General features: G+C 39.7%; 1 protein-coding gene across 1 annotated transcript in view; it reads right to left on the reverse strand.

Moving 5' to 3' along the window:
- TPH2 (tryptophan hydroxylase 2) overlaps positions 1 to 18,993 on the reverse strand; it is a 50,877-nt gene that overhangs the window by 4,633 nt on the left and 27,251 nt on the right. Inside the window, exon 9 of the mRNA XM_074167983.1 lies at positions 3,796 to 3,891. Coding sequence (XP_074024084.1) covers positions 3,796 to 3,891 — 96 coding nt within the window. The remainder of the gene's footprint in view (positions 1 to 3,795; positions 3,892 to 18,993) is intronic.

Here is an 18,993-nt window from a genome sequence, read left to right on the forward strand (position 1 = left end):
TCCGCAAACTTGCTGAGGATGCATCTCAGACGGCACCAGGCGTTTATGCTGAGCAACCATGAATCATTTCCTAAGTGACCACTATCACTGACACAAGAAAAAAGAGGTTGGTCTTGTAATTTCTCCTCTGAGAATAAAAAATGGAGTATAATAATACAACTTGGAGCTTTTCAGTTTCACAAAAAACCCCAAAAAGCAAAATCTTCAGCCAGCATGGGGAAAACTTGAGATAAACTATAAATACTGCACTGTATGGGAGGGAAGAATAAGAACACAGGTGAGAAGTTGCCTGTGTGCCAGTACTTATTTTATAGCCTTGTTATACTGTAGGATAACAGAGAGTCTTAAATGTTTTTCTGCTTATCTATAACATAGGACACTCAGATTTGCAACCTGATTTTACCAGAAATTTTTTATGTTATCAGTATAATTTTCTGTATTGGAGAAGACTCTCTGGAGAAAAAAAAAAAAAAAAGGACTAAAATGAGCATCTGGTATCCAGGAGTTCTTTTCTCCATCCTCTTCATCTTCCTCAGAAAACAGAACCAAAACCTGTATTTGAATCCTTCTAGTTATAAAGGCTAACATAAACTATCATTAAAGCAAAACATGATTGGATATTGTATTTGACTTAAAAAATCTATACAGAAAGATTTGAAGTCTACCTCTGCTAAATATAGATGCATATAACAGGGATATAAGACTTGATCTACAGCCAACTGAAATTGATATGAGACTCTTTTAATGAAAGAGTTCAAGAGAGCATCATAGAAAGTAAATGGATTAAAGTTTCCGAAGACATTTGGACTGCCTTTTAGAAATAGTTTTAATAATTGAAATGTACGTTATTTCTGCCTTATCTCTAAGCCCCAAATATATACTGTGTAATAGCGTTAGCTAGAGTTAACCTGACTGACTATATTAGGCAGAACATTTTATAACTACTTACTACTGTATTATTCGTTTCCCCCCCAGGCTTAATTTTTAATCTTCTCTTTCTCCTTATTTTGTTGTGCTTTTAATTATTTTTTTTGCTTGATGCTTCCATAGCACGCACATCAGGAGTTTCCTTTTCCAGCAGCCAAAATTCAAAGTCTAAATACTGAGTGGGGGAAAAAAACTTGAAGGGAATCCTATATTGATAGGCTGGTGCCCACATTCCTCTAGCATTTATAGTTCTTTTTTCCTAAAGCTGTTGATCAGATTTGCAGAGTGGAGCAGTGTAATATAGAAATAGGGATTACTGAACAAGCCATTCACTCATCCGAAAGGCCCAAATACTGCTGTCCTCTTCCACCCTGCAAATAGTGCAACTCATTTATTTCTAGAAATCTCTAGAAATTATACATAAAATTGGCCACCATTTTGTTTTCTGTGAACAATGTTGCATTGAAAAGAGCTGATAGGGAGGACAGCCAGAGAAAGGCTTTTCTTCTTGCTGACAAAAGCATATTAATATCAAATGCCTGTAAAGTCAAGGTAGAAAAAACAACACTGAAACAAGATCTACCTTTCTAGTGATAAGGATAAGTAAGTATTTGAACTTCTTCATAGAAGGGGCTACGGGCCCATAATAGCTGCTGTCTTAAGAATAGCAGTAGTTATTTCTGAAAGGACTTCTTCTCTTCGACTCCTATGAGAAGTATGGGCGTTGCACACACAAGGGTCAGACTTCATGGCCATGCAATCTGACTCTCCTATTCATCCCCACTCACCCAGAAATAGCTGGTATTGTTCTCACAATTTTCAGAACAATTGCTGCCATCCATTAGGATTTCAGTTACAATCAGGATATTGATATCATCAGGATCTCAACTACAGTCTATTATATTAGCATTATCTTTCAGACACCTTGAGGTCAAGGAAGAAATTTTCCCTCCCTATAGGAGCTAGGAGATAAAGGTGGAGGTAAGGGAGGTTGCTTTCCCAGGAAACATCAGAGACTGGCAACAGCTTGATGCAAGGCACCAGTATCACGGGCGCCCAGACATTCTCCTTCCTAAGCACCTGCCTGATGTATCTTGCTGACAAGAAGTACGCTCCCTGCCAGGTTTCTGGTCCAGAAAGAGCTTCTACCATGGTCAAATTAGCAGAAAACTTAGTCAGTTTTGTGCATTTTTTCCTTACTTTTACCTTCTTTTCTACCCTGGAGCACAGTCCTACAAAGACTTTCCGGACATTTTTCACCTTATTAGTTCCTTTATGGAGACCATGGTTATTTGTGGTATGGTGCTGTTCTGTGCCTGTAGTACACAAGTGCTTAGTCTCTCAATAACTGAAATGTTTAACTTAAGTCCCTGTGCTCGGTATATGCAAGATCTGGTGAAATTTAATAGCTTATGATACACAAGAGGTCAAACCAAATGATCTAATAGTCCCTTCTGGCTTCACATCTATGAAATATATATGTAGCGTAATAGAAAAGTGTATAATATTATTGATTTATGGCAAAATTATTATGATACATGGCTGTATCTTTGAAGCAGATCAATATAGCCCATTAATGTGCACATTATTTAATTTTTACTGTTGCTTTTCAAAAGGATTATTCTTTGCATTTATACTCTGAGATTACTGCTGAGTGAAGAACACCTATTTGGGATCATAAATGTGTGGTAAAAAAATATGCACACTTGACAAGAATAATGTGTTTGTTTATGACAATGATGGCAGAAGATTTATTATGTTCTTGGCTATTCACTTCCTCACTTTTATGCCCTTAGATTTTGTAAATGATGTGATAGGTATTTTCAGGGTCATCACCTAATGACCATAACTGTTAGTTTAAATAAAAGGCCTGATTCTCTGCAGAATCCTGCACAGAGTTTGAGCCTCAGCACTGAATGTTGTTGCGCCAGGGGAAAACAAGTGGGATAAAGCTCATCTCTTTGCGTGTAACCACTTTTTGCACTGTGGGTATAAAATATTGCCAGGCTGATACAGAATGCTTCTGTGGCTGAAGCATGCACTGAACTTAAAGCAACTGTAATGCAATCAAAGAAAAAATACTGGAGAAAGTAATTTTCTTCAACCTTTTTCTATTAATGAAAGAATAGCAACTTGACTAACGAGCTTCACTATGAACACTCTCAATTACAGGTGAAACAAACTGCAAAAAGACTGAGATGCTGCTATTAAACTGCCAGGTAGCTCACTGAAAGTCAGCCCAGGAGGATGGGAATATGTTTAAACACAAATAAACAGCAGATATATTGCAAAACAGTTTGTAAATACTATTCTGTATATGCTTTCTAAAACCAAATGCTTACCTGAAAAGTCACCAAGAGTTCATCCACTCACCAAGAGTCCCAGAACATAATACTCTTCCCTCTCTTTCCCCTTCCCTCCCATCTTGCCAACAGAGAGATGTATTATGTCCCAAAATACTACACTTGTTACAAAATACCTTTTGCTTGTTCCTATGTTTTCTAGACATAAAAAGAAGCAGTAAGTGATCCACTACAACTACTCACATTGTGCAAGGTTAAACACTTTCACCTTTACAAGAATAGGGCTCTATGTACTGTCACATAGGCGTGTATTTCAAGTCTAGCATTCAAACAGAAGTAAGTTTTGTAGTTAATAGTTGCTTTGGTACTTCAGTCCTTACAAATCCATTTCATGCTTCAAGCGCCAGCTGGTATTTTGGACAAAGCTTTTAAGTCAATATCACATTTTTAAAGTGAGCTTTTTATCTTGAGAACTTTAACTGTTATTTGCAAGTCAACATATTTACATGCAGCTATTACTATGTTAAGATTAAATGAAAGTTGATTCTGCTTTAAAGGCACATACCTTTAATTCGCCAATAGAAGACAGAAGTCCTGCCCCGTAAGCACGTAGTTGTCCTTCTTGCTTGCAAAGGCCAAATTCAATCGTAAAAAAATAGCACTGTAAAATATACAGATACATATATGTAGCTGCAAACAGGCACTTCAGCCATGACAAATCGGTACCATACTCACCTGATAGCCCCACTTCTTCAGAATTTCGTGTCGTTAATATAAATTCAGATAAAGTATGTTATCACTGCTAAGTACTTTAAATGTCATGTTCTGCAGTAAGGAAGCTTTGTACAAAAATGTGAGATTCTGCTTTTTTTCTGGGCACCCAAGCAGTTCACCGGAATGGCCAGTTAGGAACAGACAAGCAAGTTCATTTAGGTATCAAATGCGCTCAGAGTAATCTGCAGAGATTTTCAAACTTTCTGAAACAGATGAGGTGCCTTAAAATAAAATCCTACAAGGTAGTTGGTCTGCCTGTCTAGGAACCTCTGAAGATGTCTGAGAGCTGGTTCAGAGCACTCGGCTGTAAGCTCAAGCTGATGCCACTTTAAAGCCTGGCACATATTTAAGTGCTGTTTTGAGTTAGAATGAACTTATATGTATGTGCTTAAGAGCCTTCTTAAGCTGAGGCCTTAGTCTTCAATAGATTTTACCCTGTCATAAATGAAGAACCAATATGCCACTTAGCTTCTTAAATTACAGAAAGAAAATTACGGTCAGTCAAATGAGTTCACTTGACCAATCCATTACAGTTGTTTTTTAGGTCTACATTCAATCAAGTAACATATCTGAGTTGTAAAACTGATGAGAAGCTGTGAAAGAGATGTGCTAAATCAGTGTACCAGTACCATATCTAACTTTGCTGTATCCACCCAACAAAGTTATATGTCAGGAAGACCGTAAGAAGCACAGAGAGCCAGCCCACTGTCCACTAAATGCAAAAGAAGACAGTCCCTTCTGCTTTGGTTTTGTTATGACACATCAATATTGCTTTTTGATGTTAGATCAGACAGATGAGATTAAGCTAGTAACTATGCCTACATATGAAGGTTTTAAGAAGTTGACTTCTAACATATACAAAAATACTGCATACATATATATACACACACATACCCATAATGTGATACACACACACACATATATATGACAAATTCAGTTTTTTGCAAAAGGACATAACTTGACTGAACCTAACAGATTTATATGTTTTTGCAGGAAATATTAATTTAGGATAAGAAACAACCCAGTATTTGGTACTAAACTGTAAGCTTCTCTAAATAACTTGAGAACAGATCCTAACACAATGGGGTTTTTTTTGTCCATTTCCTCCTTAAAACCCCCACTCTTCCAAGTTGAATATCATACTAAATGCAAAAGAGCAGAAATTAACAGCTCTTTTAAGTTCAGCAAATGTTTAGAAATTGAGAAATGATTCATTTCTCTGCCTCTCATAAAAGTTCCTGTAGAGCTAGTGATTCATGCAGCATGGTACTATGAAGAAGGGTGTAATAAAAAAGAATAAAAACATGAGCCCTGTGTCTGATCCAAACCTGCTAAGTCAGCTGGGAAGAAGGAAAGGTTGTAGTGACTTCAAATGTCTTAAGTGTCAGATTTCATCACAGCAGTCAAAGGCACAGATATCCACAAGAGGAGGTGAAAGCACAACATTGTCAAACACACACACACACAAAAAAAACCACACACACACAAAAAAAAAAAAAAAAAAAAAAAAAAATCAATCAAAGTTCCACCTCTGGCTTTGCTATTGACTTGGATAAGCCAAGCTGGCATAGAATTTTTCATTAGATGCAATGAGCTGATGTCACCACTTAGAGGAAGGTTAAGACAACTGGTTTCCAAAACAGACATCTCAGAAAAAACAGTCAGATACATAAAATAACAAAGGTATCACTGTAGGAGCGATGAATGAAGCTGAGAGACCTACCACCAAGAAGAGTACAAACTCAGCTTCTCTGTCTAAATATTTTGCCAGATAAACCTTCAGGAGGCTACAGTGCTGGTTCTGTCCCTGCTGCCACCGCCAGCAGCAAACCACTCAGCTTCACACTTAAATCCACTAACATCTTTGAATTTTCCCTCTCCCCCTCAACTCTCTTAAAAGAGCCCATAAGGTAGTAGTTCTTATGCTCTGGACACAAACAGCCCGACAGATACACAGCAGGACCGGGGTCCTGTAAAAACACTAATCACAGTCATTTTCATTCTTAAAACCAAGAACAGCTAAAAAAGGGGTGGGGGGGTGGGGGGGTGGGGAAGTGTCTGGTGTTTGCCTGTTACAGATTCTGTAAGAGCAGCCATGACTTTGTCCCCATATATGGGTGGGACATCTTTACTGTAGACCTTCCTTGGGTTGATGAGGACCAAATCGATGTCATGCTGCTCCCAGGAAAACACCCACTTGGAAGTCTGTAAGGGATTCCCAGTGGAGGGAAGGAAGAGAAACGCCCTCCACTTCCCTGAGGAGGTGCCCTCACAGGGAAGGAAGGGGCAGAAGGCAGAGAGCTGACACTGGCAGAGGAGAGGGCAATCCCTGCTTCCCAGAGGCAGGGTATTCACAAAACAGAGGGAGACCTCAATTTCACTTCCTCCTTGATGGATAGAAGAGGGAGCTTTTTTCACTTAAGTTGAAAATTTATTATTATTATCATTATTATTATTATAAAAGGAAGCCATATTTATGAGCCAACACTTGCTGATGAGAGCCTATCTTCAGTATTAATAAGACTTGCACTCTCAGTATAACTAACTATCTCAAATAAAATGCATACAAAATGACCAGATGACAAAATACGTCTGCCTACTACTAACTTGTGGTATTAAGCTACAGCATTAAGAAAAGCCCTTCAAATGAAAAGTTGATTTTTTGATAAAGTGGGCATATGCAGCAACTACAATTTCTGTATTTAAGAGAGCTCTGCTTAGCTAAGAAAATGAGATAGCTCACCCAATGCTGCCATCTTCAGATCATTACTCAGCAACACACGATTCCCCCCACCCTCCCACTCACAGACAGACATGCAGAGGTGGCTCCATGCACGAGGAGACTCCGCAGGCTTTGGCAAGCTGTGCTCTCAAGTCTACCAACATCGAGGTATACTGATAAGGATGTTAAAAGTATTAACTATATAGAGACACCTTTTATAGACCAGACACATAAATACTGACTATATGCCTCTCTTTGTACAGTAAACTACACTTACTGTGGTACTCTATATTGTATACAGGATAATTGCACTGGAGTGGGAATGACTGAACAAATAAATAGCTGTTGAGATGAATAAATGTTTTAAATTCTCACCTGAAGGCCAACAGCTGATTATCACATTGTTGTTACATGTGGACTGGTGAATGCGAGTACAAGTGGGGGCCTCCAGGCTCTCATGTTCCGATTTCAAATCTTGGACCTGTCCCTGGCACACTTCCCAGCCTGTGGCTCCAGACATGTAGCTCCTCTACGAGCTACAGCAATATCCTGCCTTCTCCCTTTACTTCCAGTTCCACCTCCTCTTTGGGGTGAAGTGTGGCTTTACTGCAACCTATAGGTAGGCTCTTGAAGTAGGAAAGGTCTCTTTCCATGTTGTATAAATTTTGTAGTTCTTGAAGAGCCTTCGACTAAAATGATGCTCCATTAGCCAAATCAGCAAAATAAAATGAAGAATCTAAGGGCCAAATGAAGGATTAAAAAAATAATTTTTAAGCCAAGAGACATCAATGTGTGCCAGGAGCACAAGACAGTGTACAATATCATTTTAATTTATTCAGTTATTTAACCAAAGTATACGAAAGATACTTTACAGTCATGCTCATGAAACACTGCCTACATGGGTTCAAAAATTATTAAATAGATCCATGGAAGAAAATCCTATTAAGGGTTATTAAATACTAATATAGCAGATCTCCTCCTTCAGAGTCCCTAAATCCAAAGTCATTAGCAACTCAAGCAGTATACCAGGAAAACATCACCACCATATGGCTTTAGACCTACGCTGTCCTCCAGATGTCTGCAAGTTGCCAGTGTCAGAGACAAGATACTGGGGCAGGTGCTCTGGCCCAGTACACGTGTGATTGCAAGAGTTACATCAGTTGTCCTACAACTGACAGAAAAGATCAAGCCCTGGCAAACTCCAAGACTGGTCTCCACGGTAAACACAATGTCTATTCCTCGTGTTCAGATCTATTCTTCAGTGCAGGTACTGTCCTGCATTATAAACTGGACTATCAAAAAGAGGGAAAAAAAAAAAAAAAAAAAAAAATCAGTGACAGTTATGACAGCTAATAATAAAATAAAAGTTATTCAAGGGTGCTCAGAAATTTTCAAAGGCAGGAGAAAAGGTCTGATAAGCTCAAGTCTCCTCATCTGACTGGTTTCTAAGGCTTTGAAAATCACTCCTCACATCCCATCATTTTCCATTTGGGAATCTCCCTCCTGGGACCTGTGCAAAGAGCTTGTGCAGGGTGTTGGGTGCTAATGTCACAAGAGTCAGTACTTCAAAATCTGACTCGTTCATAAAAAGGCCTTTCAAGCCATTCCACTTCACTTAGTTTTCTTATGGTACAGCTTAGAGACTGATATTTGTGTTCACTTGGCAATTTTCAGCATGATGTATAACATAAGATTTTATCTGTTCTCTAAAAGTACCTTGTAAAGATGTTGTCAGGATGAGTCCTGAGAACACTAACCATGCCAGGAGCTGATTCACTTGCACTCCCTGCTGCAAGGGCAAAGAAGGAAAGACTGAGTAACTGCATGACTGCAACCCTAGCACAGGGTTCCTCTACAGGAACTCCTAATGGGATGGGGCTACAGCCCCAAACTGACACACAGCAGCACAAACGATCACTTCTTATATATATATAAAAATAAAATTAGTTGCAATGAAGACAATACAACTACTAATGCGTATAAATACTTGCAAGACCAGCGCCAAATAAACAGCCTTAAGAAAACATCTTGACATCCTTTCTACTGGATTTATTATTTCAAAGGATATTTGAATGGACCACTCAATTCAGATGTGTGTGATGTGTTCACAATATGCAAAGATTAATTCGTTTCTTTAGAAGAGAAGGAAATCTTCGATATTTTAGCTCTAAAATTATTCACCTAGAGATTAGCCTGCTCATATAGTTGTAATTATTTTGCAAGTAGATAGTTATATCTGAAAGACTTTCAAATATCCCATTGTTAGAAATTAATCCTAAAAACTAATGAAGTAAAGGTGTGTTCTTTCCCCCTGTAAAAGTTGATCAAATTGCAAGCAAATACCGATTCAGAGATAGCGGTGACTCTGTTCGTGCTTTCTTTCTTCATTCAGAGCTGGCGCAAATAGATTTGTGAATAGTTGCTTATTTTTCAGTCTCAGAGATATCAACAGTCACCAAAGAAAACAGCTGGCATCTCACATTTGACTGCATTATTCAAAATTCACAGTCTGTTGAGTAGTATCAAGAATGCTCCACTACAAGAAACAGACCGATATAAAACAGGTAACCCAGGCAACTCGCCAGTACAGCCCAGCACTGGAGTCCAAACATCAAGCAATCCCAGCTCTTTGACAGCTATTCATGGGGGAACATTATTGAGTAGAAATGCAGGGAGACTTTTGAACAACAAATAAATCTCATGATGAGCTTGTGAATAGATCAAAAGCAGAAACGAAGTAAAATTCAATGGCTAAGTCTTTCATTATAGATGATTCGCCTACCTCCAACAAAAGCAGTGACCCTGTTCACAGCCAACAGCATTTCTAAATAAGAAAACAAAGTTTAATTTTTCAGAGTTACCTTCTTGAAGTATTTTGTTTAGTCTGCCACTTTGAAATGTATTTAGGCTCACTGAAATGAGGTTTCCTTCGGGAATTTCAAAGTGTATATATTTAACAATATTCTCCTTTTTTTCTCTCATCTGACTGCTTTGCATTCAGACCTTTCACTAAGGGTGAATGCTTGGAACAATCTCTTTATAAACAGAAGTTTGAGTAGATGAGGTGCCGCTCATTAGAGCGCACGGGGATAGATGCACACCAGCCTTCACATTTCTGTTGACAGTCGTAGCACACAGTATCAGTACATGCAAATTCCTCTAATGAAGAGGCTTGCCATGCTCAGAGAAAGCATGCACTATAGTGAGCACAGTGGGGCTTAACCCCTTGTGAATACTTTGAAATTAGATGTTTCCTTTTTTCAGGAGTTTCTGGAGAAAAACTCATAATGGTAACCAAAACAAAATGATCATCCTGAGTTTGTGAGGAAGCAGAAAGTGTAGCTCAAGCAACACGACGCTCCAGTGGTATCAGTAAGGAGGTAACTCTCTTCCTCCAATGCTGGGGAACCCAGCCAAGCCAAGACAACATGTATGACAGTTGCCTACCTTGCAGATGCCATCCTTTTTCTGGAATAAGATCTGGAGGACATTCCTATTAACACTTTCTGTGTCTCCTGAGAGAATGTGTCATTCTGCTGCCCATTCCCACTTGAAGGAGGCCCTCTTGCTACTCTAAAGAGTGGGCAGAGAGAATGGAGGACAAAGCACTCCTGGGATGCTTTTGCTGCTGCCATTCAAAAAGAAGTTATTTCCCACAGAGTTGGAGCCACTGGATATCCCATTCCGTGTTTGAATTACTCCTAAATAAATCTGAATTTAGGCTTGCTCTGCACAAAGATGACACCTGTCCACCCTTCTCATTTTATCTCAGTTGAAAATCTTGGAGACCCTGGAGCTGCAGAATCAGGAACCTCAGCACTTAAGCAGAAAGTGTTTCTGTGTAAAAGGCCGGTGTTTCCTGGCAAGGCAGCAATTCCGCTCCATCAAAGCTGGTCACAGACATGATGCAAAAAATCAATCCTGCAAAAGCACGCTTGCCTCAACTTGCTCAACACTGTCAGGGAAAGAACTCCTAGTTTTTTCGACATAATTAACAAAGAGTGCTGAAGCTTAATATACAACTAAGGAGATGAAACCATGAACTGCTGCTTAGATCATTTGTTAAACATAAGGCATTGAAGCCCCAATGCTCTACCCTATTTCCCCTTCCCTATCATTTGACTCTTATCTCGAACAACTTCTAAAACCTAGGGTTTTAAGGTTTATTAATTTCATATGGAGTTATTAAGAACAAATGATGTGCAATAATGAGCCATTCCCTTTCCACTTTATTTTACAACATGTAATGTGAATTCATGTTCAGCAGTCCCTACTGTACCTAAAGTGAGTATTTGCTCATTTCTTTTGCAAGCTGTTGCTTCAAATTTCAGCCATCTAGAGATTTCACAGTTAACGTAAGAGGCACAGGCAGGCCCTTTGACATGTTAGCTGGGAGTCCAAGAGTCCTCTGAAAGTCAAACTAAAAAGAAAAAAAGGAAAAAATAGCTTGAATAAACATATATCACAGCTCTCCAGCCACACTCTTTAATCTATGCTGACTCACGTGACAGGCTTGATCCACCATGATCCTTCACAATTCACAGACTGCAAGCAGGGACTGTTTTTAGGGCTCTGCCATTGTCCTACTGCTCTTTTAAATGAGGAGTTTGTGTTAACAAAACCTCCCAAAGCAAGAACAGCCCTGATTTTATACATTACACAGGCAAGGGCTGGCACCCCAGAAGTGCCCCCTCAGGACTGTGGCTTATGCTACAGCTTGGAGAGCATGACTCTTTTAGCAAGGGACCAGGGACTTGAGCACTGACAGGTTGGCACGACCCAAGCAAGAGCAGAATCTGGAACAAATACATATACAAGAGATCATTTAGCTGTCCTTCACCCAACAGCATTTCCATTGACCCTAGGACTGTTGCTCTGTTGTGAACTGCATTGCTTGGAAGAACACCCAGAGAACAGACAAGAACGACCTCGGGCACTTTTCTTCCTCTGGGACCCACAGCCAGCATCTGTGCAAAAGCCTAGCCCAGCCCTCAGGACCCATTTCCCACAGCTACCTGTTGACCCCACCACTGGTCCAACATAGTTTCCCCTCCTCTAAAAAGACCAGCTTCCACTTCCCGGCAAGCACACTAAGAAGGAGACTCAGAATAGAAGGCATAAAGTTGCAGCTCTCACTGAAATACCAAGAAAACCTCTTCAGGCTGGGCAGGCAGAATCTGTCCTTTTTAACATGACGCAACGCTCTAAGGAAACTGCATAAGGGGAATACTGGCACCAGAGCCTCTGCCACTTATCTGGGAGAAGCTTTTGATAGACTGGTAAAGTAATTCCACAGATTAACAAGAAGTAAGGGTACAGTAACAAATCACAGTACAGGCGATCCTCATTCTATAGGCAGAGAGTTTACTGAACCACCGCCCTATGACAGTCCACTGTCAGAATTAATTACTGCAGGCAGCAAGGCCTCTTTAATAACTATCCTTGGACAGCCCAGAGACAGGCCCCACAACATCCTCCCTGACAGGCATTCCCCTGAAGAAGGCACCAGGCATTTGTGGTGCTCCTCATGATGCCATTCCCTGGAGCAGGCTGTGTCCCACCTAATTACCAGGTCAATTACTGCATATGGCAATTGCACTGCAGGGAGTGATGCAGAAGAGTCACTGAGCCTCCCATGACATTTTAGCCAAGGAAGGGTATGAGGTTACTTTGTACATGATCAGCAGCAAAAGTTCTAATGTATCTGCTAATGGGGGTAAGTCATACCTTCAGGAAGTGGAGCAGCCTCCTGGGGCTGGAAGGATCTCAGAACTTTTGCAAACCCTGAAATTGTGGGGGCAGAAACACACTGAAGAGACAGTGACAACCGGCCAGCTAAGTTTTTACATTCTCATTTCAAGGAACAAATGCACTATTTCTTTGCAGTCATATCCACTTCAGATTTATTTTTGAGGAGCAAAAAAAAGGGTAGGACTTAGTTCCAAAAATAACAGCATCCACAGTAATTTTCTAACCATTTAAAATAGAAAATTAACTTCTTGCATCCCTTTACTGAAAACTGATTTAATAGCTAAGACTTGTTTTCAAACATCACAGTTTCCAACAGCAACACCGCATTTAAACTCAATGTTCTTTTAATCACATAAATGCAAAGGGACTCCCAAAAGCTTTTGTGGCTCTTAATGCATTTGCTTAACCTGCCTTGCAAAAAAAAAAAAGATAGTAGGCATCAGCACAAAAGTGTAAGTTCTATTCATGTCAAGCTCACAGACAGATCAAAGAAGAAAAGTAGCTCAGGGAATTTTAAATATCTATTAATTTTGTGACTAAAAATATATCCAAACGGAAGATGTTTTTCACAGCCCCAAACAAAATCTTTTCCAAGCACAGTTGAGCATCTCCTTGTAGCTGCCCGCTTTTCAGCAGTGAGGGCACATAAAATCAATCTATCATAACCACAAAGTCAACTGAGTCACCATTGAGTTACCGGCCAGAAGTCTGTAAACACAAAGCAAATCACATGAACATGTGTTCAGCAAGGTGGAAAAAAGTTACACTGAGCAAGTACCTGTGAGCAGAGAGATCACGGTTCTTCACCGTTCCCAAGTCCAAGGAACTTACAGTGGCTGTAGTCTAGGAGTGACTTACCAAACATGAAGATCATTCTGAAATGGTCACTAGTGATCAGCCTCCCACTAAAACACAAGATTTCTGTGCTCGTATAGGTCCTAAATTCATTGCTGATGTATAATTTGGATCTGTTCATAAACTAATATGTTTATTCAAAGTTGAAAAATTAATCCTATAAAGGTGTTTACATTCTAGAAATGTATAATGTCTTGTTAAACTATAATTTTAGCCACTTTTATACAGTAAAACTACATAATTGTAACAATTACAGCCTACTGACTCAAGAGAGGGTAGAAAAACCTTTAGAAAAAGAAAAACATGGTTATGGGAGAAAAAAAGGATAATCTGGGAATACCCACTCTTTCCAGCATGTCTTGAAAAAGCTGAGTCCAAACTGTTTCATCTAGCACTACGAGTAGACACAATCTTTATCAATGCCACAATGATGATCTATAAGAAGTTCTCTATAAGGTACAGAAAATATAAAGCTTACAGATACTAACTGAAACAAGATTATCTTGTCAAAACTAATGCTTTGGCTTTTGCAAAAGCAAAATGCCAAACCAAGCTTGAGCCTAACAAACAAGACTGAGGGAGTGGAGGGGTTGTTCAAAGCAAGCCTGAAACTGCACCATCATGTTGATGTTCTATTGACCTTGCACTGTGACAGCTTCAGCCACAGCTGGAATCAAACCAACCAAAATTAACAGACACAAGGCCCTTCTCTGTTAACTTTTCTTTGGCTTCAACAGTGCTCTCAGGTTTAGAGTATTTGGTTTAACTTTCCAAAATTGTGAATAAATAAAAAACAAAACCTTTACACAACAACATCAGGCGGCCTGCCAGCTCTAAGAAGTAGCTAACAGAACCTGTTGTGCACTGTACCATGTGAGCTTGGTTTGCACAGAGAAAGAGACACGACTGCAAAACCATGTGTCCTGCGGAGTCGATTCTTTCCCTGCAGAAACCTATATTACTAAACAACAGGTTTTGGCAAGTAAATGATTAACATTAATTTTACAGCAACAAATCCTACTTTCATATACATGTGTACAACCCTATTGACTTTTAGGAGACTGTATACATGGAAATGAAGGTAGTGTTTAGCCCACAGGCCTAAACTCATTGAAAGTAACAGCAAACCTCCTCTTGGCCTTCTGTGGTGTCGGTTGGACCTATAAATATATAATTAAGCTATACTTACAAAATCATTATGGTAGATCACCCAAAAATATCACAATTAAAAATTTATGGGACCATATTCCATCCAGCACTTTGATGCCACTTGATAGAAAGATGACGACAGGCACAAGAACTACTTCCAAAGCTGCAGTATTAAATAATTAAGCCCTAGGCATAGTTAGCTCTTTATGGATACCAGCCATATTTCATCTTACTTCCATACTTTTATCTGTGCATACAAAGAAAATACCCAGCAACACGATGAGTGAGAGAATTAGACTGAACACGTGCGGTATGCTCAGTTCTTGAGCCAGTATTTAAAACAATTCAGATTAGTGCATAGTTGTGAATATTAAGTTAGGATCTTTTCAGCTCTGTACAGTCAAGAATTTTAAGACTCTTTCCATAAGATGGTATTTGGATTATGCATAGTAGCTGCATGTATAAATGTCCCTTCCAGAAGCAAAATTATTCACTGAAATATTCCAGACAATAAAAAGATAAGTGCAGGGTTTACAGGGTTTAAGACTTTCTTCAATACACAGAATTGGTTTGGTTTCTGCCTGAAAGCAAAATCTCCTGACTTTCTTCTCCAGGTGGGCTCACCAACCCCCCAAAGGAGGGCCAGGTGTGCAGGGTGGCAGCCGCGGTTGCACTGGGCAGTGCAGCAGGGTGCATGGGTCCAACTCCTCCACCTGCGCACCCACAGCACGGACACCCCCCACACCGTCCTAACTGAGACCTAGACATGGCTGAAAGGAGTTGCCACTTGCTGAACTGCTTCGCTTCCCCAAATACCTCTGTGTGCTGCTGCCGGAGCATCTCCACGTCTCGTACAAGTGACTCAATTACCACTCTATGTTACAGAATCTTACAGATTTTAGTATGCGAACAAACATGACAGAAAAAGCAAGAAGCATTATAAAATTGACTTTGTTAGTTTGCTTTGACACCTATATATTCCTCTGAGAATACTATGGAACGTTCTGTGGTAGACAAATAAAGCTTTAGCAGCATGAGACCCTCGCGGCTCTGGACTGTATATGAATGCATTTTACAAAGTGAGTTTCACACATATGTGCTACGACCAAAGAAAAATAAGTGTAGCAGTGTCAGTATGAATGTATCTACACAGAGCCTAGGATTATCTCTTTCCTTCAACATATTGGTGAAAGCACAAAGGCAGTCAGGAACAGCAGAAGCAATATATTCCAAACCTTTCCTCTACAACATTTTTCCCCCATTTTCTTTATTTAAACCTTTATTCCTGTAACTTTTGTGCTTTGTTTGTAATTGTTACCCAAAATGTTTGTGCTGTTGTTGCTCACTGGAATCTTATGCTGGGTCATTTTTTTTGTCTCAGTTATGTATGTTCCATAAAAGACATTTTATGCCTTTTTGCTAAGACATTTTCTACTCTAGGTCAAAAGAGGAAACAAATATGCAAACAAACCCTACCAAAATTCATAGGCTCCTTCCATCTATTCCTCAACTCATCTCAGCTGGATCCAACACTGAAATGGTAGATGCTTGCCATTTGCGTGCACTCCTAAACTCCACACATTCTTCCTGAGCTCTTTTTTTGAGGCTCACTTTCATTACTGTTGTAGCAGGGCACGCGTTTAGAGTGTGAGCTATTGAACTACCAGCAAAGATTACTATTGCAGAATCTGCAATTTCTTAATGAAAATGAAGTTTCTTCTGAAAATAAACAAACGTAATTAGCAAGCCAGTGCTGTGTGAAATTCGCACCGTTCTCTTGTTAACCTACATGTCAAAATGTATTACTCGTATGCATGTAAATTTGCATTTGCAGTTCAGTAACCTCACAGATTATGATCTAACCACTTTTGGAAACATAATGCTACAAGAAATAAAAACAAAACCAGTGTCTTGCTGTAATTTGTTATTTTATTAGAGGCTTTTTCTTTAGCGCTTCTAACTGCTTAGGGCTTGATCTTCATAAACCACATCCTGTCTAAAAGGAGCTATATTATTTCTACAGCAAAATTTCTAATTCCTTCCCTGCTCCCAATTAAGTCAAATTAGTTTTCTCTTGCATCTAGCTTCCTCGTTACAGGCTTGGGCCCAAGCATACAAACATACAAGCACGCTATGGAACAACACTATTTCTAGTTACTTGTGAGTGCAAAGTTTTGCCTGTTAGAGCAACTTGAGACCCTCTCAAGAAGCTGGTCATTGACCCGACCACCTGAGCACCCTCATAGGAATAAGTGAACCCTCCTTCACATTCTTAACTTTGCCTGACACAGTGCAAAGCACAACATGTTTCATTTCCTGATGTAACACTGCCTATGTTGACCTACTTAGCCCAGAAACTAGTTAAAGCAGGAGGTTTGTATTTTAAAAGGTTTTGCAAAGCATTATTTTATACGACTCTCTACAAATATAAAAAAAAAAAACCAAAAACCAAGCAAACCACACCACAATTCCAACATCAGTAGTCCAGCTCCCCACCTTCACTGCAGTGGCTGACACAGTTTCTTCACCATCTAAATTACTTCTCCCATCCCCTCACAGAATTTGCAGCAGCAGAATCACCCCTTTGTACTTTCTGCGGATCAGAAACTGCAGGGATTCGTATCCTTGATAAGCGACGATGGTTGATAAAGACGGATCCGCTGAATCCTACTTCCCTCCAGCATGCAGCCCACTTCTCCCGCCCCTAAGCGGCAAACCGTGTCAGCTCTACAACATCAGGTCCACTCTTCCCTGCCATACAAAAGGCCCCCACTTCTATAGCAAGCACATCCCAAACTGGCTTAACTCCACAGTGCTGCTCTTACCCAAAACTCGGATTAAGGCTCAAATTCCTCGTTCACCCCACTCCCCAGCCTGGTGATTGAGATATCCTCTCTCTCTCTTTTCCAGTTCTAGGTGGAAAGGGTTCAGGGATGGAATAACATGCTCAAAGTTACAGAGCATCTTCCACACAATGAATAACTAAACAAATGATTGCTTTTCAATCCAGAAAAGGAGACAACTAAGGGAGAAAATGAAACAGATCTGTAAAGTCATGATAGCGTAGAGAAAGCATACAGGGATGATTTGCTCATTCTCTCTTCAAATACAAAAAAAAGCTAGTAGGAATCAGGTTAAAAACAACAGAAGACAACAGTTCACCGGACAGTGAATAGTTGAGCCATAGAGCTCTTCACCAAAATTACTGCATGTACTAAATAAAAATTTACATGTCTTCAAAGATAATCAGCTGTCTCTAGACACAAATCCATTCAGAATAACTAAATAAATAGAAACCACATTTGGTTCAACAGCTCCCCAAGTTTCTGAGTGGTGAAAAAATTGGAAGACATTTGAAAAGAATCAGACATGCTGATCCTGTTCTTACATCCCTCCTAAGCAGCTATTTATGACTGCACTTGGGCACAAGCAATTCTTCCAGGTCCTAAACCCAGAAACAGATTCTCTCCAAACCCAGAACAAAGGCCTCAGCAAAATGTCACAATTCCTGCAGAAAACACTGAGCGATTTGCTCCCATTTTAGCAACAGAACTCTTCAAATTCTCCCTGTAGTAACTTCTCTGGACTGGTAGCTTATTTTTATGTAGTACAGAGCCATTTGGTTTTGAGCTACAAAGCTAGTTAGGTATCACTGCTGAGATTTTGTTCTTGTACCGTGAATCTCTGACGTGGTGACCATGAAAACGCACTGCAGGGGAACACTGCAGTATTCTAAAATATTAAATATTGATTCCTGGAATCTGCAAAGTTTTTTTCTCCTTTAGCCCTGTTCTGTGATATATGTACTATCTTTTCTGCTTAAATATTTGATTACACATACTGTAGGAAGGACTTGACATCAGTGCTTCATCTAGTTTATCAAAAAGTATTGCTGAAAGAAACCGTTAAAAAATGGAGACCATTACCTGTTATTAATTTCTTTAGAACATTACACAGAGCAAACCCACAAATTAGGGCATACTTTTAGAGTAGCAGTCAGCGAGCCCAGCGACACCTCACCAATCAAAGCAAAGTAATCCACCGGTAAGTTACCCCTCTCTCCTGATTCAAACAGACCTGTATGACTTTGTAATGATTATTAAAGTCACAAAGTTTCATCAGCTTTCTCTTCTGCTTCTTGTATCAGTTTCAGGTTTTGCACCTGGGCAATTTCCAAATACATCCCCATATGGGTGTTTTTGCCTGGTCAAAGTCAGGAACAGAAACACAGCCCAGGCCATCTACTGATGAACAACATGGATCACAATATTTTCAGTCTCATGCTGTGTGGCAGGACAATGTCTGGCTATAGTGATCCATCATACTCAATTTCAGCTTTATAGTGCTAGCTTTTACCCTGGGAATGGGTTAATCATCCATAAGTGACACACATCCCAAATTTCATATGTAATTTCATGTGTCTCCCATCTATCCCTCAAAATTTACTCAAGCAGTTTTTAAATCATATTCACTCCCAGCTCTTCATGCTGCAGCTCCTTTATTCATTAATTA

Source organism: Numenius arquata, chromosome 2 (assembly GCF_964106895.1).
Source record: "Numenius arquata chromosome 2, bNumArq3.hap1.1, whole genome shotgun sequence".
NCBI lineage: Eukaryota > Metazoa > Chordata > Aves > Charadriiformes > Scolopacidae > Numenius > Numenius arquata.